The 27,212-nt window shown below is 38.1% G+C and overlaps 2 protein-coding genes across 7 annotated transcripts in view; both read left to right on the top strand.

The window, feature by feature from the left end:
• The window catches only part of LOC143740008 (microtubule-associated protein RP/EB family member 3-like), a 14,137-nt gene extending 3,684 nt beyond the window's left edge, over positions 1–10,453 (top strand). Inside the window, exons 2-9 of one of the 6 annotated variants that reach the window (XR_013204707.1) lie at positions 46–115; positions 2,587–2,714; positions 3,299–3,444; positions 4,485–4,686; positions 6,010–6,158; positions 6,927–7,079; positions 7,846–8,499; positions 8,717–10,453. Coding sequence is in view for 4 of the 6 variants with exons in the window: in XM_077232020.1 (XP_077088135.1) it covers positions 2,594–2,714; positions 3,299–3,444; positions 4,485–4,686; positions 6,010–6,158; positions 6,927–7,079; positions 7,846–7,911 (837 nt within the window). In the remaining 2 variants the exon portion in view is untranslated. Of the gene's footprint in view, positions 1–45; positions 334–2,586; positions 2,715–3,298; positions 3,445–4,484; positions 4,687–6,009; positions 6,159–6,926; positions 7,080–7,845 lie in introns of those variants that run through there. The other 5 variants (XR_013204708.1, XM_077232023.1, XM_077232020.1 and 2 more) reach the window with 5 other exon arrangements.
• A 630-nt stretch (positions 10,454–11,083) lies between these two features.
• Positions 11,084–27,020, top strand: LOC143740017 (transmembrane protein 214-B-like). Its single transcript, XM_077232036.1, has 16 exons — positions 11,084–11,618; positions 14,219–14,406; positions 15,397–15,547; positions 16,353–16,487; positions 17,459–17,541; positions 18,185–18,290; positions 19,160–19,241; positions 19,329–19,430; positions 20,257–20,398; positions 21,158–21,249; positions 21,338–21,386; positions 21,503–21,610; positions 22,049–22,263; positions 24,285–24,453; positions 25,251–25,402; positions 26,305–27,020. Exons 1-16 carry the CDS (start codon positions 11,483–11,485, stop codon positions 26,438–26,440), a joined length of 2,046 nt encoding a protein of 681 aa, XP_077088151.1. The 5' UTR covers positions 11,084–11,482; the 3' UTR covers positions 26,441–27,020.
• Positions 27,021–27,212: the final 192 nt, after the last annotated feature.

Here is a 27,212-nt window from a genome sequence, read left to right on the forward strand (position 1 = left end):
TGTTTGTTCAGTGTGTTTCTCTTTGTGTTTGTGTTTGGTTTGTAGGACACTGTTCTTTTGGGAGCAGTAACTGAGAGGAGAGCTAGTGTACTACTGTGACATCCACCTACTGACGGTGAGTGTGTGTGAGTGTGAGTGTGTCTGAGTGTGAGTATGAGTGTGACAGAGAGAGCAGTAACTGAGAGGAGAGCTAGTGTACTACTGTGACATCCACCTACTGACGGTGAGTGTGTGTGTGAGTGTGAGTGTGTGTGAGTGTGAGTATAAGTGTGACAGAGAGAGCAGTAACTGAGAGGAGAGCTAGTGTACTACTGTGACATCCACCTACTGACGGTGAGTGAGTAAGAGTGTGAGTGTGACAGAGAGAGTGTGTGTGAGTGTATGTATGTGTGTGTGTGTGTGTGTGTGTGTGGTGTGTAGTATTGCCAGGCTGTTAGTGGGTCACCTATTGTAACAGAAAGAGCATGTGATCATGTGTTCTTGCCTAATTTAGCCTCATTGTGTCAAAAACAAGAAAATAATCCTAAACAAGTTTCCTGAAAACTGCGCCATCTTCCATTGGTTGGACAAGCAGAGAGCCCCGCCCACAAACTCACGCCATTGGTTGGTCAGAATGTTTGGAACGTGTCAGGTTCACTGCTCAGGCGTATTAATGACTTCTAGTTGAACTTGTAAAACTGGGAGTTAAAGCTTCTAAGAATTTTAGATTTAAAGTTAATATTTCATGTTCTCTGATGTCAGTTAATGACATGCTGGTAAACAAATGTAATATTTCATCTTTTTTTAATTTTACATTATGATTTTATATATTTTCAGTAGTGTTTTTTTTGTTTGTTCTTAGTTTGGGAAACCCTTCTTTAAATCAAGAATATAATCGCAATGTTTTTCCCTAAAATAATGTATTTGGAAAGAGATATTTGATGCTTCCGCACTTTCACCAGTTGAATGTATGCCATCATGGATCATAAACATAATAATAAGAGGACACCCATATGGAATTATGGCTAAGGAGCAAAGATTTTACAAGTTTGCAGCTGTAAAATATTGAATCGGCTCTAAACCCTGCAATTAAAAACAAGGAAAATTGTGCATGTATTAAAGTTGATTTGTTACTCTGTCTACAGTAATCAGTATTCTAGTCAAAATGTGTCTGTTGTTGGCAGGTAATCCTCTCTGTGTCCTGTCTGTGGTTATTTACAGTCCAGAACAACATCACACAATTAAAGTGTGTGTGTGTGTGTGTGTGTGTGTGTTTCTACTACGTGCACATGCTTGAGTTTAATCTCATTACTGATGTCTAAGAACAGACACACACCTATAACAGTACCAGATCATGTTATTAAAGGCGTTAAAACACTCTCTGGTGATAATCAGTGTTAGAGTTACATAATCGGATTACTTTTTTCAAGTAACTAGTAAAGTAATGCATTACTTTAAAATCTACAACTAAATATCTGAGCTAAATAACGTAAGTTACTTTGTTTACACATGTATTGACTGACAGCTCTCCTGTCCCCATGTTGAGAGAGTCGTGAGTAAGTGCGTAGTATATTAGTAAGGCTTATTCATTTCAGTTTTGCTGAGAAAAGGCCTTTACATTTACCAAAAATAGTACAAGTAAGCCCCGCCCACGGGAGAAAAAGTAACGCAACCGTTACAAAACATGTTAAATTCAATAAAAAGTAACTAAGTTATGCAAAATTTTAACTAGTGTTGTTAAATCGATTAATCAAGATTACTCACATCTAACATAAAAAGTTTGTTAATATATGTGTGTGTGTGTATATATATATATATATATATATATAAATAAATATATGTATATATATAAAATGTATGTATATTTGATATATATATACAAACGTTTGTGCTAGATGCGATTGTGGCGTGCTGTCAAATCGATTAATTGCGATTACTTGCATCTAACATAAGTGTGTGTGTGTTTATTTATTTATGTAGCTCAAAGAGTACAGGTTGCAATGCCGAGGTCATGGGTTCGATTCCCAGGGAAAGCAAGAACTGATAAGAATGTAAACGTGTACCCTGAAATGCAATGTAAGTGCAATCTGCCAAAAGCATAAATGTAAAGTATATATATATATATATATATATACATATTTACATTTAGCTATATATATATATATATATAAATAAAATAACAAAGTGACTTACATTGCATTTCAAGGTACACGTTTACATTCTTATCAGTTCTTGCTTTCCCTGGGAATCGAACCCATGACCTTGATGTTGCAAGCGGCAGCGCTCTACTGTTTGAGCTACAGGAAACTATAACCAACTTTTTGTGTTAGAAGTGATTAATCGTGATTGTAACTAGTGCTGGCAAATCGATTCATGCGATTAATCGCATCTAACATAAAGTTTGTAAATGTGTATATATGTGTGTGTGGGTGGGTGTATGTATGTATGTATGTATGCATGTATTTTTTTTTGTATTAGAAAAACATTCCAAAAACGATGTATAAATAATGTTTTTGTATTTTGAGAATGTTAGCTACTAGCATTCTGTTGACTGGCTAGTTGAACTAGCTGTTTGTGTAACGCTGATTTTCTCTGCTTTATCTGCAGTTAGGGGATGGCGGTAAACGTTTACTCCACATCGATGACCATCGAGAACCTGAGCAGACATGATATGCTGGCTTGGGTCAACGACTCGCTTCACCTCAACTACACCAAGATCGAGCAGCTCTGCTCAGGTACGCTATTAGCGCGGAAAGAGTCCAGGGCCGTACGCAGGGTTTTCTATATACAGAGGTCCTTCTTGCTAGGGGGGTTGGGGGCATGCATTACACACACACACACACACACATACACACACACACACACACATATTTAGATTTTCCTGATCAACATCAGTTTCAGGTTATCATACATTAGGATTATTTAACTACAGAAACTGAATAATCAAATGTAAAAATAAACACTGCTTAATTTTCACTGTATGAAATAAATATATCCTGATTCTTATTAAAGCTAGCTACAAAAGTGAGTGATTTTCTTTGTCTTTTGCTCATGACGTCAGTTATTGCAAGCCGTAGCGATATGCATACCGCGATATATACATATTTTTAATATTGTGCAGCCCTAATATGTACTAAATTAATAACTTTTTTACAACAAAAATGAAGCATCACTGAACTTACATCACAGCAGGACTGTGACGCTATTTTCTTCTGGAAACAAACTTTGTTGCATTATTTTCCTGTTATCTCTGTAAAGCTGCTTTGAAACGATCTGTGTTGTATAAATAAAGCTGACTTCTGTTGGTGGCGTTCCTCAGGTGCGGCGTACTGTCAGTTCATGGACATGCTGTTTCCCGGCTCTATTCTGCTGAGGAAAGTGAAGTTTCAGGCCAAACTGGAGCACGAATACATCAGCAACTTCAAAGTGTTGCAGGCGGCGTTCAAGAGGATGAGCGTCGACAAGGTGAGGCCGCTAGTTCACCTGGGAAACATTCATCGCTAGGAGTGTAGCGACACCCTCATGTCACGATTCCATACATATCACGATACTGAACTCACGATACCATACGATACTCCAAGACATATCAAAGGTAGATGTGATTAATCAATTTGCCAGCACTAATTGTAACACGTTAATTTACACTGATACACTGATGTTAGCACGACAATTTAGACTAATATGATAATAAACAACACAAAGATTGACTGATACACTGTAAAAAATAATAGACTGCACATTTTATGTTAAAGTGTAACTTACTTGACATTTCTGTTTGTCAAATTTACTAGCATTTTCTGCGTGAAAACTGTTTCAAAGTGAATCCTACACTGTATCTGTTACATGTGAACGTTACAGAAAACATTAAGGAAATGTAAACACTATAGGATTGTGTCTTTTGAATGCTCTTTTACACTAAGTAGTAACATTTAAAAAAATAAAATGTATTCAAATCAATTCATTTATTTGTATATCGCTTTTCATAATACACATCGTTTCAAAGTTCGTGTTCGATTAATATCACGCTACTCAACTCATATTATATAAGACATATGATAAAAGGTGAACAAAAAACGTCCTGTTGATTAAAATGCTAAATTTAATATTACATTGTGTGTGTAAATGAATAGACTTGGATTTGCTGATGGAAACCCAAAGAACAACAGAGACACCAGAATAACAATATTATGATTATGAAGCTGAAAATACAGAATAATTTTATTACTGACTCTGTCACTCACTAGATATATTTAAAATAATGTATAGGCCACTTTTACTGGTAACATCAGACATTTGGCATTATCAGGACCCACAAATATGCATTATTATACATTATATTCAACATTATATATAGTAGTTTAATGTAGTGCTGACACTAAAACTCTGAAAACTTGAATTTTTTCCCTTTTTATTTTGGGTGAACTATCCACAATACATATTGTTGCATTTTTGTATTGTGATATATTGTTACATCACTTCCTTCTCACATGTAATTCTGATCTCAGATCATCCCAGTGGAGAAGCTCGTGAAAGGGAGGTTTCAGGACAACTTCGAGTTTGTTCAGTGGTTTAAGAAGTTATTTGACGCCAACTACGACGGGAAGGAGTACGACCCTCAGTTTGCTCGACAAGGCCAAGACATCACACCTCTTCCCAACCCAGGTGAAGTCATTTTCCACAAATCCAAGAACTCCTCCAGAGCGGCAGGTAACCCGACGCACACACACACACACACACACCTATGGCAAGCCGTTTTAACTTTTATTCATTTCCAGGATATGAATCCTTGATATCAGCAATTCAATTTTCACTAGGTAAAATTATAATTATTGATATCAGGAATAATATTTCTACTAGTAACAATGACAATTTTTGATACCAGGAATTACATTTTCACTAGTAACAATGCTAATCCTTGATATCAACATTTACACTTTCACTAGTTAAACTTATAATTCTTAATATCAACAATTGAATTGCAACTAGTAAAAACTATAATTCTTGATATCTGTAATTGTATTTTCACTAGTGAAATGTCACCATAGGCTGCCATTCAAAATCAATTGTTGATATCAAGAATTTACTAGTAATTCTTACTAGTACTAGTAAAAACCTTTATTTTTGATATCAAGAATTCAATTGTTGATATCAAGGATTCATATCCTGGAAATGAATAAAAGTTAAGACGGCTTGCCATACACACCTCCTCCGCACGCGTGTGTCTGTGTGTGCTTCGCTCGCCTGCGTCTCTGCGAGAAACTTTCTCAAACTGATGGTTTTGTGTTTGTTTTCAGGCTTGAATTTGTTTCAGATTTGATCTTGTGTGTTCTGGCTTTGGATTTCTGTTTGATTCTTTTCATTGATGCTTTTCAACTAGAGAGATAAAAAATATATAAATTAATTAAATCAGCTTTTATTTTATATATATATATATATACATGCATACATACACACACACACACACACTTCTTTTATTTCTTTTTATTTTATATATATATAGACAAAATAATGATAAAATAAAAATAAAGAATATATATGCATATGTGTATATATATACAGTGATGTGAATAAGTTAGGACACCCATGCTAAAGTTGCCTAAAAAGAGGGATAAAAAATCACCTTTTGGAAATTGATCTTAATGCCTTAATTAAAAAAATGAGGGAAAATCCAACCTTTAAGGACACCAATTTTCTTTGTGAATGAATAATGTATCGTAAATAAATAAATGTTCTTCATTAAAATACAGGTTGCATAAGTCTGTACACCCCTATGTTAAATTCCCATAGAGACAGCAGATTTTTATTTTTAAAGGCCAGTTATTTCATGGATCCGGGATAATATGCATATTTCACTTAGGCTAATAGCTGGTTTGATTTGCATTTCCGTAATCTTACGGAAAGTTCCCCATGCCGATCTCTAGGTATGGATCTTGAATTTCCATTGGCTGACGATTGAGCCTCTGCTCTGTGATAGGCTGCTGTGTGAAGTGGTGTGTTGTGATTGGCTAATGACTTTGTTTTTATATATAGGACCGCAGCGGACATCACCGACGGCACCGAAAACTATGCCCGCCCCCCCGCGTGTCATAAGCTCCACCCCCTCGACTGGAATAAGGCGGAACATCCCGATAACACGGAACGGAGGTGGCGACGCCGAGATCATGGAGCTCAATCAGCAGGTAAAACTTTACTTCATTTGATGCTTTTTATAACGTTTTTACAAATGCAGAAGGAGGTTAGAAGGAGATACAAATTTATAATTTTTATATATATATATTTTAACTCTGAACACAAGCATGAGCCAATGAGAAGTGCAGAATGCAGCTTAATTTAAATATGCATGTATTTTCAGTAGTGCTGGGCAACAATTAATCGCATCCAAAATAAAAGTTTGTGTTTACATAATATATGTGTGTGTAGTGTGTATAATTATTTTGTATATATAAATACACACATTTGCATGTATATATTTAAGAAATATTTGCATGTATATACTGTATAAATATTTAAACACAATTTATATTAAATATTTCTATGTATAAATAACACATTTTTCTTAAATATATACATGCACATGTTTGTATTTATATATACAAAATAATCATACACACTACACACACATATATTATTATGTAAACACAAACTTTTATTTTGGATGCGATTTATTGTTGTCCAGCACTAATAAATATATGTTTAACTCTGAACACAAGCATGAGCCAATGAGAAGTGCAGAATGCAGCCTAATTTAAATATGTATTTTCAGATATTGTGTGCTACTTTAACACGATTCATTCGATTAGCATTCAGTCGATTATTAACCAACCAGAATTTATTAAGTACTAATGTACAGACAAAACATAAATAAGATTAAGCAACTACAAAAAAATGAAGGAAAATTTAAATTAGTGTCATTGAATCATTCATTAAACATGTTTTTTATCCTGCAGCTGATGGATCTGAAATTGACGGTCAACGGTTTGGAGAAAGAAAGAGATTTTTACTTCAGCAAACTCAGAGACATTGAGCTGGTGTGTCAAGAGCACGAGAGCGACACGAACCCCGTCCTCGGCAAAGTCTTGGAGGTCCTCTACGCCACAGAGGTGACGTGCATTGAAACGCAGGCGCTGTTAATGCAATGCATTGTGGTCAGTTAGTGCAACTAAACATGCTAATAATGTCATTCATTTAACCATGGCATGACATCAGATTTATGAAGTAGTGCATTTAAAAAAAAAAAATTTACACATGACGTCATTAAGCCCTTTGTACAAACCCTGGGTTGTGGTCACTGTTTAAATACTTGAATTTGACTTTTGGAAATGTAAGTCCTGGAAACCCCTTGAAAGCTTGAATTATTTAAAGACAAGACAATATATGGGAAATATATTTTTAATTTTGTTGATAAAACAATCTTTACACTCATAATCAACGCTACAGCCCGTCTGATATAGATATAGATGCATTTCGCACGGTTATGAGTGTGATATTGCTCATTAATATCCAAGTATATGATACATCTTTTATTCTTCAAGTCAATCATATATTCATGAGACAAAAAATCAGTTTGAATAAGGAAAGCGATATCTTAATCATCGTATCCTTTCAGTGGTTAAAGTTTCCAGTCTTTGCTTGTGCTGCACTTTATTTGTACCATTTTGTTTTATTGGTTTATTTGTATGTAAAGTTTTTTAAGAATTTAAAAGATAATAAAGAAAGATATTGTTTGATAAGTGAGATCTCTGATTGTAGTCCTTAAAAAAAACAAAAGTAGGGCCTAGTGCTTGAAAAGTCCTGGGATTAGATTTTACAGTATCTGTACGAGCGCTGACAAACGTAATGTTTATTGATATCTGGTTTGTTTTTCAGGATGGTTTTGCGCCTCCGGAAGACGAAGAGATTGACGATCAGCCACGAGATCAGGATGAATACTGATCAATCCTCTTCCTCACTGCAATCCCATCATTCTCTCTCTCTCTTCATCCTTCCTCCACACCGTCTCTCTTTTCTCTCTCTCTTTTACACTCCAGCAGACACCGGGGCGTGTTGTGATAGGCTAATAGACTGTGTAGGGGCGTGTCTATGCTAATGAGGTGTGTGACGCTGATGTTTTATTGGCTGTGGAGATTGAATTAAGAGTCCACATGACTCGAGGACTGAACCTGAAACTAAATGATGATGCAGTGACACTTTCACACACTTTCTCACACACACACACTGATCTTTTGCGGTGCTGATGTAGCTGACACACACAGCCAAGGCTATTGACTAACAGTTTTTTTTATTTGAGCTCCAATCAGCTAATTTATTAGAGAGTTTGATGCAGATGTTTTTTTTTTTATATATCTATAATTTTCCCTTTACTTTTGAAGGGTTTTTAGTTGCAATGAATTAAGTGGACGAGTATGGAAACTTGTTTCCGCCAAGGAATTATAAAATAAATGGGTAATTGTGACTTTTTATCGTATAATTCAGACTTTATTATTCTTAAAGTTTTGATTTAAAAAAAGGCAGAATTTCAAGGTGATAACTCGCAATTGCACAATTTAGATTTTTATTCTGTGGTGAAAACTAAATATACTATGGAAGCTTGTTTCTGCCATTGAATAAAAAAATAAAGGCAATTTTTTCCATATCAAAATTTTTTTTGCTTGCAATAGCGAGTTTATATTTCGCAGTTCTATTCATAACCTGCAATTTTACACATTTATTTGTCTCGTAATTGCAAGAAAAAAGACAGGATTGCTTAATATAAACTCGCTATTGCAAAAAAAGTCAGAATTGCGAAATATAAAAAAGCTGTTGCGTGGAAAAAAGGTAGAATTACAAAACAAAAACTCGCTATTGCGAAAAATTTCAAATTGCAAAATATAAACTCACTATTGCAAAAAAAAGTCCGAATTGCAAATTTTTAAATCACTAGTGTGGAAAAAAAGTCAGAATTGCAAAATTTTAAATCACTAGTGTGGAAAAAAAGTCAGAATTGCAAAATATATAATCACTATTGCAAAAAAAGTCAGAATTGCTAAATTTTAAATCGCTATTGGGGGAAAAAAGTCTTAAAAAAGAAATATAAAAAAAGGTAGAATTACAAGACAAAAACTCACTATTGCGAAAAAGTCAAATTGCAAAATATAAACTCGCTATTACGAGAAAACCGTTAGAAATGCGAAATGTTGTATAAACTCGGTATTGCGGGAAAAATCAGAATTGTGAGTTATTACCTTGCAATTGTGATAAATAAACTGAATTTTGAGATTCAAAAAGACATAATTACTTCTTCTTTTTTTTTCGTGACAGAAACGAGTTTCGCTAGAAAGCTTCTCTGATAAAATCGCAGACAGGCTGAATCCACATGAAATGTCCATCGACATGTGCTCTCCTGATCTGGCTGTGCTTCTGCTTTCACTATCAGACCAGGATCACGTGTTGAGAAAGTAATCTGAGTCTTATGTTTTTTACAATCGCTACGACACCATTTTCTCAAAAACTTCGGTCACTTTCTCAAAACTCTTCCCAGTTTTCAGCTTTGGCACAGCGGTTCATTTCACATTCAAAACTAACCAAAACACTTCATGTCTCAGAGTCATTCTTCCAGAACACTAGCAGAGAGTTAGCTCACTTTTCCACTCATTAAACACTAACAACAGGAGCATTATACACTGATTGCTTGTGTAAATGTTCTTAACGAGAATGACACTCTCCTGTTTACAATTCACTGCTGTTTGTTACATAGCGCATGTTTACATTACAATAAAATATTGATAAATATCCCCTTTTGTATTGACAGTAATGAACCTGAACCTGTGTGGGTGTTCAGATACACTTAATGTTATAATAGCATTTCATTTTTTAGATTCGGAATACTGTGTAAATGTTGCAAATACTTCAGTTTTTCATTATGTTCGTTTTAATTCGAACCGTTTGTAAATGTGTAAACTGGCTTGAGTTTTGCTGGTGTTTGAAATGTATTCATGTAATTTGACAGATGTCGTCACTGAATGTATTTCGTGCCAAAGCGATTAATAATCCTCAGTTTATCCACAGTTATCCTTATATAAGTGACCGAGAAATGTGTCCTAGTGACTGTAAAAAAAAACATTGTTTTTGTGTGTGTGTGTGTGTTTTCTCAGTAATTGCTGATAAATCATTATTATTAGTGCAGGTGTGAGAGTTTTATTTATTTATGAAGGAAACCGTGAAACGGCATCAATAAGAACAACTAACACTAAATGAAAATGGCAAGAGAAAACCATTACTAATGTTTAACTGACTGACAACATGGAACAGAGTTTTTTTAGCTGCTTTATTTTAATTTAACATTGCATTCTCTGTCTTTGTTTTATTGCACAGATATCACAGGTTGATTTTGATTGACAGGGCCTGTCATTAACCCTTTCACCCGTGCTGTCGAATCCAAACAGGCATCCATTTGAAGTTTTACTATGTAAAATAAAAATGTGTGCGGGGAATGAAAGACACGCGTGTTTACTGCTTTATTTACACTATACTGCTGGTTTTCAATCCACTGTTCCAATCATAGACTGTAAAAAAGATATATATATATATATATATAGAGAGAGAGAGAGATATTCCAATAGATATATAGACATTGATAAATGGACAAATAATAATTAAGAGAGCATCCGCTATAGATATGTATACGTATAGTTACACCTATGTTTATATATCTATGGCACCCACTATAATACATGCATTATAAAATATGTACAGTATATGATGTTTGAAAAGGTCAAAGGAATGAACTTGAGTTTTGCTGTGTAGTTTTACTTTATTGAGGGAAAATAAAACGTAACAATCGAGCTTAATGAAGGTTTTTGTTAAGATGCAGTGACCTGGAAATATTATGTGTAAACAAAAATTAATATTTGAAAATAAAATTCAGTTATATATTGAACATTTAATTCAGTTAAGATTAATTAAAAAATGATAATTTTTCAACGTCTTTAAAAAAATATTGTGCTCAAATGCATATTCAAAAGTCACGTGCGCTGGAGCAACGTCATTAACGGCACAACTTCAAACGCTTCAAACGCAGAATCTCTTTCTGAAAGAATCACGTGTTGCTCATTGGCGCTTCCGATTGGTCAACTAGCTTTGCTATGCGGCCGCGTTAGCAGGTTTACTGGGATATCAAGATTATTACATTAATATTTCCAGACTGGTGGATAAGGATTTGTAATACGTACTACATGTCAGTTATGATTAGTATGTTTTCATGGAACAATGTACTAAACAGACAGCACTACTAGCAAATTTAGCCGCGAGCTCTATAGGAATGGTCTAAAATAAAACGTACTATTAGCAGAGAATTAGACGGCTTTGCTATTAGTTACTCTCGCTGGGCCGGAAGTACCTAGAGTGGACGCGCTGAAACAGGAAGTAGTTCCTCTCACAGCAATCAGACGTGGCATAAGAACCGTTCGTTTGATCCGAGAAACACAGTTGATTATAAATTATCATTTAATTCGTTCAGATCGAGATTATGGCCTCTGGTGTAGGGAAATGGGAAGTGGTAAAGAAAGGAAAGAAACAGAATGTCAGCAGCGGCTCCGGAGGAAAAACTCAGGACAAGAAACCAGGCAGGAAAGCGCTGAGAGAGGCCAACATGAGCCAAAACCGTAAGAAAAACACATAAATACAGCAGAAACACGCTCGGATGGGTTCTCACAGGACACACGGCTGTCAGATCTGTTTATTTTTAATACTTCTACACATAAGCAAATAAATGCCATCGCAATATACTTTAAAAATCACTTGATAGCGATCGTGATTTTCTTTGAAGCATCTTTGATCAAACGCTATAAGCTAATGTTCGTCATTTATTTATCAGCGTATTAACGTTACCAATGTCATTGAACGTTTCTGATAATGGTTAAGTTTGATCAGTAACTCGGAGATAAACACGAGCAGATTACAGTTAAACTCTGAGGAGATTCAAAACCAAACAAGATCAGCTGAGCAGAGAAGACTGACAGCGGCCCACACACAGTCATAATTAGCTATACTAACCTTAATTTTAATTATTTAGAGAAATAAATTGGCTAATGCATCAGGAAGAAATGCACTTAAATTCAGTATTTATGTAAAATATATTAAACTCAATAATTAGGTTTTTTCTCAGATAAAATTACAACCAAAACAGAAAAAGTGTGCATATATATATATATGTGTGTGTGTGTGTGTGTGTGTGTGTATATCGTACTATTGGATATGTATATACACAGGTCGTTCTCAAAAAATTATCATATAGTGGTAAAGTTCATTATTTTCCATAATGTAATGATAAAAATTAAACTTTCATATATTTTAGATTCATTGCACACCAACTGAAATATTTCAGGTCTTTTATTGTTTTAATACTGATGATTTTGGCATACAGCTCAATTTAAACCCAAAATTCCTATCTCAAAAAATTAGCATATTTCATCCGACCAATAAAAGAAGTGTTTTTAATACAAAAAAAAGTCAACTTTCAAATAATTATGTTCAGTTATGCACTCAATACTTGGTCGGGAATCCTTTTGTAGAAATGACTGCTTCAGTGCGGCGTGGCATGGAGGCAATCAGCCTGTGGCACTGCTGAGGTGTTATGGAGGCCCAGGATGCTTCGATAGCGGCCTTAAGCTCATCCAGAGTGTTGGGTCTTGCGTCTCTCAACTTTCTCTTCACAATATCCCACAGATTCTCTATGGGGTTCAGGTCAGGAGAGTTGGCAGGCCAATTGAGCACAGTAATACCATGGTCAGTAAACCATTTACCAGTGGTTTTGACACTGTGAGCAGGTGACAGGTCGTGCTGAAAAATGAAATCTTCATCTCCATAAAGCTTTTCAGCAGATGGAAGCATGAAGTGCTCCAAGATCTCCTGATAGCTAGCTGCATTGACCCTGCCCTTGATAAAACACAGTGGACCAACACCAGCAGCTGACATGGCACCCCAGACCATCACTGACTGTAGGTACTTGACACTGGACTTCAGGCATTTTGGCATTTCCTTCTCCCCAGTCTTCCTCCAGACTCTGGCACCTTGATTTCAGAATGACATGCAAAACTGAGCAACAGTCCAGTGCTGCTTCTCTGTAGCCCAGGTCAGGCGCTTCTGCCGCTGTTTCTGGTTCAAAAGTGGCTTGACCTGGGGAATGCGGCACCTGTAGCCCATTTCCTGCACACGCCTGTGCACGGTGGCTCTGGATGTTTCTACTCCAGACTCAGTCCACTGCTTCCGCAGGTCCCCCAAGGTCTGGAATCGGTCCTTCTCCACAATCTTCCTCAGGGTCCGGTCACCTCTTCTCCTTGTGCAGCGTTTTTTGCCACACTTTTTCCTTCCCTCAGACTTCCCACTGAGGTGCCTTGATACAGCACTCTGGGAACAGCCTATTTGTGCAGAAATTTCTTTCTGTGTCTTACCCTCTTGCTTGAGGGTGTCAATGATGGCCTTCTGGACAGCAGTCAGGTCGGCAGTCTTACCCATGATTGCGGTTTTGAGTAATGAAACAGGCTGGGAGTTTTTAAAAGCCTCAGGAATCTTTTGCAGGTGTTTATAATTAATTAGTTGATTCAGATGATTAGGAAAATAGCTCGTTTAGAGACCCTTTTCATGATATGCTAATTTTTTGAGATAGGAATTTTGGGTTTTCATGAGCTGTATGCCAAAATCATCAGTATTAAAACAATAAAAGACCTGAAATATTTCAGTTGGTGTGCAATGAATCTAAAATATATGAAAGTTTAATTTTTATCATTACATTATGAAAAATAATGAACTTTATCACAATATGCTAATTTTTTGAGAAGGACCTGTATATATATATATATATTCAATATTACAATATACACACACATACGCATACACACACACACACATATATATATATATATATATATATATATATGCACTTTGGTAATAACATTGTGATACACAGTAATTTCAACTAATTTCAAATTGAAATTTTTTTACATTTATTTTAAAATGACAGGGATCAGGACGTCATTGTGTGTGTGTGAGAGAGAGAGAAAGAGAGAGAGAGAAAGGGAGAGAGTGTGTGTGTGAGAGAAAGAGAGAGAGTGTGTGTTTTCTAGTTCGTAATCTGCGCATGTGTGTGGAGTAAGAGTTGCACAATGTGTGTAACGGGGCATCAGCTCTGAGGCTATATAAGGCTCCTCTCTCTCGTCTCAGCGTTTCTCTCTCTCTCACACACACTCTCTCTCTGTGCTGTCAGACGTGATGTCCGAGACCATCTTCGACGGCTTTGAGAAGATGAAGAGGCAGAATAAGGAGCAGGTTCCTCCTCCGGCCGCCGACTCCCAGCAGAAGAAGCCCAGCGCTGGGAAACAGCCAAAGAAACTCCCCGCCAGCGGCAGCTCCAAACACACGCAGTACAAGACACTGGAGGAGGCCGTCAAAGCCGTGAGTACACACACACACACACATCTGGTTTACTATCTTTGTGGGGATTCTCCATAGACACAATGGTTTTTATACTGTACAAACTGTAAATTCTGTCTCCTTACACTACCCGACCTCTAAACCTACCCATCACACACACATACACACACACTAACCCAACCCCTAAACCTACCCATCACACTCACACACACACACACACACACTAACCCAACCCCTAAACCTACCCATCACACACACACACACACACACACACACACTAACCCGACCCCTAAACCTACCCATCACACACACACACACACACACTGACCCGACCGCTAAACCTACCCAACACACACACACACACACACACACACACACACACACACACACACACACACACACACACACACACTAACCCAACCCCTAAACCTACCCATCACACTCACACACACACACTAACCCAACCCCTAAACCTACCCATCACACACACACACACACACACACACTAACCCGACCCCTAAACCTACCCATCACACACACACACACACTAACCCGACCCCTAAACCTACCCATCACACACACACACACACACACTAACCGACCTCTAAACCTACCCATCACACACACACACACACACACACACACACACACTAACCCAACCCCTAAACCTACCCATCACACTCACACACACACACTAACCCAACCCCTAAACCTACCCATCACACACACACACACTAACCCGACCCCTAAACCTACCCAACACGCTAACTAAACCTACCCATCACACACACACACTAACCCGACCCCTAAACCTACCCAACACACACAACTTTCTGCATTTTGACATTTACCAAAAACACGAGTGACACGAGTCCCCATGAGTGTGTGTGCATTCAGGTTTAAGTCCCCACCGGGATAGAAAAACATACGCACACACACACACGGGTTAAATGTCAGGGGCTTATGAAATCTCACCGTGTGTGTGTGGGTGTGTGTGTGTGTGTGTCTCAGCTGGACGTGGTGGAGTTGAAGCAACAGCTGGAGAAAAGTCAAAGCCTGTTTCCCGAGAATCCTTCGGTCTGGGTGAAGGATCTCGCCGGATACCTGAACTACAAGCTCCCGGCTCCAGAGTCAGACCCCACGCTCAGCAGCTACGGCCACGGTGTGTGTGTGTGTGTGTGTGTGTGATAATCACAGGACCACCTGAAAAAATTGTGTTTGCCATTAAAATATGACACAGAAAAAAACTACATTGATCTTAACAATCAGAAATGTTTCATGAGCAGCAGATCAGCATGTTAGAATGAATGATTGTAGACTAAAAAGGAACTAGCTTTAAAGCATTAGTTCACTTCAAAATTAAAATCTCCTGATAATTTACACACACACGTCATCCAAGATGTTCATGTCTTTCTTTAGTGGAAAAGAAATGAAGGTTTTTGAGGAAAACACTCCAGGATTTTCTCCATATAGTGACTTCAATGGAGTCCAACGGGTCGAAGGTCCAAATGTGAGTTTCAGTGCAGCTTCAAAGTCTCGACACGATCCAGCCGAGGAATAAGAGTCTGATCTAGACAAACCAGCGCACATTTATAACAAAATAAACATTTATATATATTCTCCACTATATGGAGAAAATCCTGGAATGTTTTCCTAAAAAAAAAACTTCATTTCTTTTCGACTTGTGACGTGTTGGATGACGTGTGTGAGTAAATTTTCAGATTTTATTTCTGAAATGAACTAATCCTTTAAATTTCCGTTACAAGCGGTTCACACTAGCAATAAAAAAAGCGATTAATACAAGAAAATTCTTACATATACCCATTTAAAAAAAAAAAAAAGCAATGTGACTTTTTGAACCAAACCCAGCAACACCCTCTGAATGTCACAAGACTCCAGTGTTTAATCTGTGTCCTGCAGGAAAACTGTGTTTTTGATCTGGTCTAATGCTGTGTTTGTGTGTCTAGATTACCCATACTGCCTTGCTGGGAAGGAGCTGAAGGGTATTATTAAAAACCTGCTGGGTAAATGTTCCGACACACTGCCCGAGTTCTTCGACCACTGCGTGTTCACCATGATACGAGAACAGGACCGACAGCCAAGTGAGTCGACTCACGTTCATTTACACGGCACTCTCGGACTGGTCGTTCGGTCTGTTTTGTATTTAGTGGTCATGTGGTTTCGGCCATTTGTTCCCCAGTCTCCATGTGTGTTTGTCTTACACAGTTGCTGTGTTGTGTATTAGATGTGTGAGTCAGTGTGTCTCAGTTCCAGGAATAATGATGTTCTTGCTAGACCTAATCAATCGTGAATTTTGTGCTGACGATTAATGATATATATATATATATATATATATATATATATATATATATATATATATTATTAGGGATGCACAATATATCATCCGCCATATCGGTATCAGCTGATATATGTTAATATATCGACGTTGATCGTTATCGGCCCGATTAGAAAATGTTGCCGATATATTAAAGCCGATAAATAATGTGTTATTTCCTTCAGCTGAGACACTTCAGACGCACTGTTCAACATTATGGATTTGAATTGCTTGAAATATGATTGGAATTAATTCAAAAAGGAAAATACAGTAAAGTGAGACATGCAAGTCTGTCATATCGGCTATATAAAATTATAATGTGAAAATCATTATAATTGTGTGTGTGTGTGTGTGGGACATGGCTTTTGTTTTTGTAATCAGGCTCTCATAAATTGATTGGCCAATATATTGTTTTTTGGCTTTCAAATATAAAGAATTATCGGTATCGGCCAAAAGTTTCATATCGGTGCATCCCTATTATACTTAATAAAAATGAGTCTACAGGCTTTCATAGACTGTCTGGGAAGGTTTCTTTTTTTAAAGTTTCGTTATAAGTTTTGTTGACACATTGTCAATACTAAAAGCAATTAATACATGAAAATTCTTACATGCAACCCCTTTAAATGTTTAATTTTCTCTTATTTGAATGGCAAAATGTGATCAGTTTAAACTGCACGTTTATTGCGGTTATCTCTGCGCTAATAATTGCGTAATTGTGTGTTTCTGCGGCTCTGACAGGTGAATCTCTGCATGGCTACAGGATGTGCATTCAAGCTGTCATGCAGGACAAACCCAAAATCGCCACGCTGAACCTCGCCGACGTGAGTTAAACTCTACACACCATCATTAACCTCAACTGGGTCACTGATAGGGCTGGGTATCCATTCTGATGGATTCAATTTGATTTTTGATTTTGATTCCCGATTTAACTCAATGAATGTAGATTTAATGCAAATCCTATATTTATAATAAGAAGAAAGAACAGTGAACATAAGTTTACAAGTGGTTAATTAATACAAAGAAATGAAGTGTATATTAAACTGTTTTTATTTTAGGTACATTAAAACAGAACCCAACTCTATATTTCAAATTCATACAATCAATAGACAGGATTTTGATGCAGGGCTGAAAATTGGACAAGTCACATGCCTTGATCAAACAGGATCAGGTTATTTTATGTTTATGATACAACAAATATAAAATCTCACCGCTTTAGCTGTAACATGCAAGCCTATGAACAGTGGAGGAAAACTAATACTCACTTCTGGGTGATGGATAAATAAATATGGGAAAAAATTGATTTGTGGCTTTGAGAATTGATTTTGAATCAACCAAATGTAAAAAAAAAAAAGCTTAATCAAAATATGTTTTTTTTTTGGCCAACTAATAGTCGCTCTTATGACACCGTTTCATGCAATGAAAGTGTTTTTGTAGTTTAATGAGCTGTGTGTGACCTCTTTACAGCACCTGGAGCTGCTGCGCTCGCATCAGAACCGGCCCGTCACGTGTTTGACCATCATGTGGGCGCTGGGTCAGGCGGGCTTCTACGACCTCGGCCAGGGCATCAGAGGTGAGCGGTGTTGAGGAATCATTGAGAAATATCTGCTGATGTGTGTAACTGCACTTTCTCTTGGGACTGAACACGACCAGCGAGACTGAAACTTGTGAACTTTATGCTGGTTTTCCTCATTGCCCTCTGAAAGGCCTCATATTCAACACGGTTTTATCCGTTTCTTGCACCAAATACACTCAACTTTCCCATTTATCGTTTTTCCAACACAATCTAGTATTGAACGGACTGTTTCTGCTGCTGTACCTTTAAGTATTCTGTGCGTAAATCATAATCTCAATTCAAACACCCACATGATCTCATTCGTAAATTGTCTCTGTCTATCGGTAGTGATCAAAATAGAGGAAATCGCCTTTTGAAAGTAACTTGAAGCTTCAAATAAAATTTGTTTTGATCACTTTGTTACACCAGTTGGTGTCGACTAAATGTGACTAAATGATTCAATGACAAAAAAAATTAACAATCAAGAGATTTGTTCAATAATGGTGATTCTTCCATTAATGAAACAAGTGAAGACTTTACGAGTGAGTTATTGAATCATTCAAGAGATTTGTTCAAAAATACTGATTCATCCATTAATAAAACAAGTGAAGACTACAAATGAGTCATTCAAGAGATTCGTTCAATAATGCTGATTCATCCATTAAAACAAGTAAAGAGTACAAGTGAGTCATTGAATCGTTTAATCAAGAGATTTTTTCAAAAACACTGATTCATCCAGTAATGAAACAAATGAAGTCTTGACGGCATTTAATCATTTGTTCAAACAGATTTTAAAAAAGTCATGATCCTGAGTTTACCCAGAAAAGTGCAGCTCTGACGTCCAGATCGTTTCATGATATGACCTGTTTGTTGTTGTTATCCTGTAGTTTGGTTGGGAATTATGCTTCCCGTCCTCGGGATGAAAGCACTCTCTGCGTACGCCGTCGCTTATCTGGAGCGACTCCTCACGTAAGTCTTTACAAGATCTTTACTTTCAATCTGGAAGTCCTGGACTATCTGAGCAGAAGCTCAGGGTTTGTTGTATCCGTGTTTCAGGCTTCATGCCAACCTGACCAAAGGTTTCGGGATCATGGGGCCGAAAGAGTTCTTCCCGCTGCTGGACTTTGCTTACATGCCCAAAAACGCTCTGTCACAAAGGTAAGGCACTTAACGCGAGCCATTGAATCATTAAAGGGATTTGTTCAATCATGCTGATTCTTCCATTAATGTCACGAGTGAGTCATTCAATCATTCATTCAAGAGATTTGTTCAATCATGCTGATTCTTCCATTAATGTTACAAGTGAGTCATTGAATCATTCATTCATTCAAGAGATTTGTTCAATCATGCTGATTCTTCCATTAATGTTACAAGTGAGTCATTGAATCATTCATTCATTCAAGAGATTTGTTCAATCATGCTGATTCTTCCATTAATGTTACGAGTGAGGCATTGTATCATTCATTCATTCAAGAGATTTGTTCAATCATGCTGATTCTTCCATTAATGTTGTGAGTGAGTCATTGAATCATTCATTCAAGAGATTTGTTCAATCATGCTGATTCTTCCATTAATGTCACGAGTGAGTCATTCAATCATTCATTCAAGAGATTTGTTCAATCATGCTGATTCTTCCATTAATGTTACAAGTGAGTCATTGAATCATTCATTCATTCAAGAGATTTGTTCAATCATGCTGATTCTTCCATTAATGTTACGAGTGAGTCATTGAATCATTCATTCAAGAGACTTGTTCAATCATGCTGAGTCTTCCATTAATGTTACGAGTGAGTCATTGAATCATTCATTCAAGAGACTTGTTCAATCATGCTGAGTCTTCCATTAATGTTACGAGTGAGTCATTGAATCATTCATTCAAGAGACTTGTTCAAGAACACTGACTCATCTAGACTTTACGAGTGAGTCTCTCTGAGGCGGCGGCTGAGGTGTGTGTGCTGATTGTTTTCTGCTGGTTGTTTCTCAGTCTGCAGGAGCAGTTGTGTCGGCTTTATCCGCGACTGAAGGTTCTGGCGTTCGGAGCGAAACCCGAATCGACACTGCACACGTACTTCCCATCATTCCTGTCCCGGGCGACGCCGAACTGCCCTGATGCCATGAAGAAAGAGGTGCGACACATCAACTAGAGCCTTATTAAATTCAGTGTATTTTTTTACACATTCCAATTTTTTTTTTCCCAGCTTCCACTTTCCATTTTATTTTTTCCCCTAAACTCCATTTTATTTTGTTCCCACATTCTTTTTCATTTTCTACACAACGTGTGTATATATATATATATATTTTTCTGAAATATTATTTTGTCAGTTTTAATTTTCTGGATGCTGTGGAAGTGAAATGCTGTGTTGTCTGTTTTATTTTTTTCTGGATTCTGTGTTTTTTATGATTTAATACATGTTTAATACTGTTTTTGGCAAACAAAGTGCAACATGACAGAGGTTTACTGTTTTAATTAAAACTTTGATGAAATCAAATTAATGCATAAAACTTTAACAATTTAATATTACTGTAATTAATCTTAAAAATGAATTTTGAACAATTTCTTTTAATTTTTTAAAATTTGTTTAGACAAAGTGCTGCACAACTGAGGTTATATATATATTTTTTTAAATTATGCGTTTTTTAACTATAGTATTCTTTGAGAAGTATATTCGACTGTACAATAGCAATATATTCCTGTCATAATTTCTTCAAGTAAAATCCAACTTTATTTTGTCGTGTGTATGTGATGATAGTTTTCTTCTAAACTCTGTGACATTCTACAGGCAATTCTATTTTTCTGGCTGGATTCTGTAATTCCGTCTGTTTTCTCTGATTGATGTGCTGTTATTCATGTTACGAATGAAGCTGCTGTTTGTTTTGGTCCGCAGCTCCTCCGAAGCCTGACCGAGTGTTTGACCGTCGACGGCCAGAGTTTGAGCGTCTGGAGGCAGTTATACACCAAACACCTGCCTCAGTCCAGGTGACCGTGAGCAGTGCTGCCCTTAACTATTAACACATCAGGAGCTTTTAATTCAACATCCTATTCAATGCTTTGTTTCTGTGTTCAGTCTGCTGTTAAATCACCTTCTGAAGTCGTGGAAAACACTTCCTCCGAAGGTAAGAGCGCATCTCACACACACACACACACACACACACACACACAGACACACACACAGACACAGACTCGTCATCTCGTGCTCCTCTCTGTACTCATGTCATGTGTTGTCGTTTAGTTGCAGAAAAACCTCCAGGACACCATCCAGTCCTTCAGAGTGACCAATGATGAGCTGCAGACCAGCACCAACACACACGACATTCATGACTGCAACTCGCTCTGCACTGTAAGACACATATACACGCACGCACTCTCTCTCTCTCTCTCCCTCTCCCTCTCTCTCACTCACGCGCATACATACATATTCACACCCACACACTCATACTTACACACACTTGCTTACACACACGCACATGCATACATGCATGCATACAGACACACGCATACATACATATTCACACACATACATATTCACACACACACACACTTGCATACTTACACACTTAAATACATGCATGCATACACGCATGCAGATACACACATGCACATACACACTCTCTCTCTCACTCACGCACATACATACACTGGCAAATCTGCATAATTATATGGTGTGCAAAAATGAACCGATTTATTTTACGCTGCGCACTTGAACGATCTTTCTCCTGCCCGACACACAGCTGTAATGGTGTACGTTGATATACTGTGTCGCCATTTTACCCATCAGTCCCTGCAGCAGAAGATGAGCGGTCAGGGTTTCCCCTGGTGGCGCGTGCTGATGATGACGCTGGTGTTCGTGGCGGGCTTCATCGCGCATGATGTCAGGTCACATGGCTCGTTCACAGACTCCACCACAGCGCTGTACCTGGAGAGGTCAGGGGTCACCGGCGTATCCCAGCAGGCCTGGAGCAAAGTGTCACATTACGGCCAACAGGGCGTCAGGTCAGAATGAGCCAGAGATGATATTATATTAAATGTCATAATCATTTGTTAACAAACAAGTATTCATTACTTCAATAAGCACATTGTATCTGCATTGCGTGCTGGGTGTGAGGTCACATGACTCACGAGTGGGTGCTGGGTGTGAGGTCACATGACTCAAGTGGGTGCTGGGTGTGAGGTCACGAGTGGATTCTGGGTGTGCGTGCTGGGTGTGAGGTCACATGACTCACACGAGTGGGTGCTGGGTGTGAGGTCACATGACTCAAGTGGGTGCTGGGTGTGAGGTCACGAGTGGATTCTGGGTGTGCGTGCTGGGTGTGAGGTAACATGACTCACGAGTGTGCGTGCTGGGTGTGAGGTCACATGACTCACGAGTGGGTGCTGGGTGTGAGGTCACATGACTCAAGTGGGTGCTGGGTGTGAGGTCACGAGTGGATTCTGGGTGTGCGTGCTGGGTGTGAGGTCACATGACTCACGAGTGGGTGCTGGGTGTGAGGTCACATGACTCAAGTGGGTGCTGGGTGGGAGGTCACGAGTGGATTCTGGGTGTGAGGTCACATGACTCATGAGTTTGAGGTCACATGACTCATGGGTGTGAGGTCACATGACTCATGGGTGTGAGGTCACATGACTCATGGGTGTGAGGTCACATGACTCATGGGTGTGAGGTCACATGACTCATGGGTGTGAGGTCACATGACTCACCACTGCGCTGGGTGTGAGGTCATATGACTCTCGGGTGTGAGGTCACATGACTCTCGGGTAGGGCTGCACGATATTGGGAAAAAATTACATTGCGATATTTTATTTTTCTGCGATATATATTGCGATATGAAAACAATTTCACCCAATGACTTAAATAGCTTTCTTTGGAAAGAATGAATCATCTGAATGACTGGGGTGATTTTGTAAAGGAGTAAATCTGCATAGATTCTATTAACTAATGTAGTTAACTAGAGTTTAATAAATGGAACCTTATTGTAAAGTGTTTCCGATTTGTTATATCTCGTGAGTTCAGTGTGGGACAGATAAGTTGTTTTAACCATTCATTAAAGTGAATCGGTTCAAATGAATCATTAGTTCGCGAATTGGAGGTGTCATTAACGGACCACGGCACACGTTGTGTGATTATCCCGGCAGTTAGGACATCGCACAAGATTGGTCTCAACACAGAAAACATTTCATCACTGGATAGATTTTTTTTGTTTTGTTTATTGAAAGTGTGGTTTATCTGAATGTGTGGAACGCTTTTCAGAGAATATTTTTTTTAGCACAATTCACAACCAGCGGTAGTTCAGGAAAAAAATATATCCGAATGCTTCACCTGAAACTTCGGTCTTCCGACCTTTTACCATTGTGTATTCTCAAAGATATTCAGTCAACTCAATTCATTAATATGCGCGAGGGAGGGTGAGAGAGCAAGACAGTTTGAAAACGGTGAGAGTGCGCGCGCGACCGGGGCTCTCTCTCTCTGCTCGTTCTCTCAGTTTTGCGCAGCAGTCAGTCATCTATCACTCACCGGTCAAATAAGGCTTTGGCGGGACAAAAATACGCTTTGGCGGCCGCCAAAAATTGTTCAATGGAGGAAGGGCATTCTGACTTTATTTTGAATTCTCGTGTTCGTTCAAGCTCAGAAATAAGAGAAAGACCACTGATCTGCCCGGCTCACAGAAAACAACGCGCAAGTTCCAGTCTTCTTACGCTTGATGTTTAAACTGACAGGACTTAAAAACACATGCAAATGATAAACTTTCACTATATGATGGTTAAACTTTGCAATTAATCCGGAGCTGCTGGCCCGTACAGATCATGAATCACGGATCAACTACTGTACGACTTAGGCCTACATCGCAACATCCTGCGATGTGACTATCGTGGATGCGCACATCGCGATATCGATGCTAAAACGACACATCGTGCAGCCCTACTCTCGGGTGTGAGGTCACATGACTCTCGGGTGTGAGGTCACATGACTCTCGGGTGTGAGGTCACATGACTCACCAGTGTCCGTGTGCTTGCAGCTGGTTGGCCGAGAACACGCCGCATTATTACTCGCGTGGCGTGGAGGCCGTGGGGCCGATGCTGGAGGACGGGCAGGACCGGGTGAAGGTGGCGTTCGCTTTCATCGCACAGAAGAGCTCACAACTGTTCCTGTGGATGCAGGAGAACGTGCCACGGCTGATACAATGGGTGAGAATTACACACTCGCTTTTATTCTGACGCAAAAAAAATGGTGTTTTTTAAGAGTTGGGGGAAAAATCTCAATTTAGAATAAAAATTTTCCTGATTAAAAATTGCGATTCGTATAATCAGGGTTTGAAATGATCTTTTTCACTCACCGGCCAGTTTGGCTACTAAATTAAGTTACCGCCCGTTCAGAACTTCAGCTAGCCGAAAAGAAAAAATAAACCAGATACATTTTTTCGCAACTTATATATTATATATTTCTTCATTTTTTTCTTTTCTTTTTTTTTTTTTTTTTTTTTGGCTGGTGTATATATATTTGGATTTTATACATTTCCTTCTTATTTAAACAAAATCCTGTACTCCAGCATCTCCTCCTCTTTCATCCTAATCACCATAAAATGTGTTTTAGTTGAACAGATCAATACAGTACAGAGAACATCAAAACCATGTAAGATGTTGGAAAATATCTCTTTTCTGTTCACCAAGTCCTTTTTAATCAGTTTGAATAAGGAAATATCTTTGTTATAGCATCCTTTCAGTGGTTAAAGTTTCATCAGCCATTGCATCTGCTGCACTTTAATTGTACCATTGGTGTTTTATTTTTGTTTATTTTGTTTATTATATTAATTTTGTTTTATCTTTTTTAGAATTTGAAAGATAATAAAGATATTGTTTGATAAGTGAGATCTCTGATTGAAGTATTTGAAAACCGAAAAAAGTGTTAGCCTTTTGAAAACCTTGAAAGTCCTAGAATTTCATTTGTGTGTGTGTGTGTGTGTGTGTGTTCGTTCCTCACTCAGATCCATGCAAACACTCCAGAGAGTGTGTTTCAGTTCATCGAACACGTGAAGGAGCTTCTGCTGTACATCCATGAGCACTTCATCATCCCGTCACTGCAGTATCTGTCCAGCGCTCTGCAACACACCTGGAAGAACCTACAGGAGTCCTGCAAGTCAGTCATCAACACTAAACACACACACCACACACAGTTTTCAGGCTCTACTAGAACAGGTTTTCATGCTTGAATGTTGATTATTTTCCTCATATTCTCCATTGTTGCGGCTCCTCTCTTCCCAGTCTGTCAGTAACGCTCTGTTTACTTCCTGTCTCTATGAAGCCCCTCCTTCTGAAAAGCACACTGTGCTCTGATTGGTCGGCTGGATCAGTGTGTTGTGATTGGTCGAGCGCTTCGAGTGTGTTTGGGAAATGTCCCGCCCCTTACCGTAACCGCCAGTTTAACACACTACTAACTAACTCACCCAGGCCCCGCCCCTTATATCTGCGTATTAATTATTATAATGAGGAATTTTGTGACATGTTCGTTCCCAGAAGAAACTCAAGCAATATCACACGAGTGCTGTTTCTGTCACGAAAATCCCGATTTCAAATGTGATATTGATTTTATACAACATCTCAATAAATAATAAGTTAATATTGTGTTATTTTTGGCACAATATTGTCTGCTTTTTACTTAATTATATTAAAATATTTAAATTGATTGACAGCCCTAATATATATATTAAATTGAATGACCCCTTTTGAACTTTCATATGCAAATAACCTGTTATGATTGGCTAACGTCTTCGCATATGAATTGAGTAACAGGTGTTGATGTGTGAATGTGGGCGGCCTTATGTTAATGAGTTTTGCGATTAAATTCACGTTTATTTGTACAGCGCTTTTCACAATACACATCATTTCAAAGCAGCTTTACAGAAAGTGCATGAGTCCATATTACAGTTTAGAGTGATCTGTTATCAGAGGCAACAGTCTAAGTTATGTATTTCAGAAATGTACATATACAAAGTAACAGTGTTATTAATTGAATACATGCGATGTGTTTTGTGTCTGTAGTGGCGAGGTTTCTCTGCACTGCTTACAGGATCACGTGAGATCCTTCACGAACAGCACCTGGCTTTACCTGCAAGACGCCACGACTGCCATCAAGAGCCGAGCGCAGGAGCTCCTGTCACGATGTGCACATTTTTAAACAGACGTTTCTTCACCTCCTTTTTTTTCTGTTGCTTTTTTTGTCAATTTGCATGAGATTTTATATCTGTTGTACTGACAGTTCTGTCTTTTATGCAGATGTTTTTCTTGGTGTTTATTTTACACAAAGTTGCCAATCCAGATGGAGTTGAAAAGAGGCTGTTTTCTACACAGACACACACACACACACACGATATTGATAGCGCTGTGTGTGTGTGTGTAGTAAACCAGTGATCGCCTCTTGTTTCGAATGAAACATGTCTGTGGTGAAGGACAGAGATGGATCACTAATGACTACTGCTGCTGGCTGAGCTCTTTACTTGAACACTGAATATTAATGTGATTGGATGATTTACTGTTTCTGTACCATATGAAGCAACAAAAGCGTCCTCGACTAAACCTCATGTGGTAGATTGCAAATCAAACATAAACCCTCTGGTTTTGGCCCGTTTGGGATTTGCCAGAGGTTCAGTTCTGTTTCAGATTAACATATTATTGAAAGTTTGAATCTGGTGTGTGTTCTGTAAGATCAGCTGATTTGTTACTTTGTAAATGATTTATAAATAAATCAACCAATGCTGTTCAGGTCTACTTATTCCATTTGTTTTGTTTCAATTTTCATTGGGATGGAACATAAATGCTTCTGTTTGGGTGTATAAATACAATAATTTGGTGAAGAAAGTATGGAAGCATAAAATTAACATCATATATCATTTGTTTGTGGATGTATATAAACATAAATTCGAGTATGTGAACCGCTGTGGTTATGATGT

This window comes from Siphateles boraxobius, unplaced genomic scaffold (genome assembly GCF_051911475.1).
Source record: "Siphateles boraxobius isolate OS27281-9 unplaced genomic scaffold, OSU_SipBor_1 162, whole genome shotgun sequence".
NCBI lineage: Eukaryota > Metazoa > Chordata > Actinopteri > Cypriniformes > Leuciscidae > Siphateles > Siphateles boraxobius.

What these genes read in the sequence shown, in the direction of transcription:
- LOC143740017 (XM_077232036.1), top strand. Translation starts at nt 11,483, where the DNA reads ATGGCCTCTGGTGTAGGGAAATGGGAAGTGGTAAAGAAAGGAAAGAAA. An exon ending in GCTCAGCAGCTACGGCCACG is followed by an intron (nt 15,548 to 16,352) that starts GTGTGTGTGTGT and finishes TTGTGTGTCTAG; the next exon opens with ATTACCCATACTGCCTTGCT. An exon ending in CTGATGCCATGAAGAAAGAG is followed by an intron (nt 20,399 to 21,157) that starts GTGCGACACATC and finishes TTTGGTCCGCAG; the next exon opens with CTCCTCCGAAGCCTGACCGA.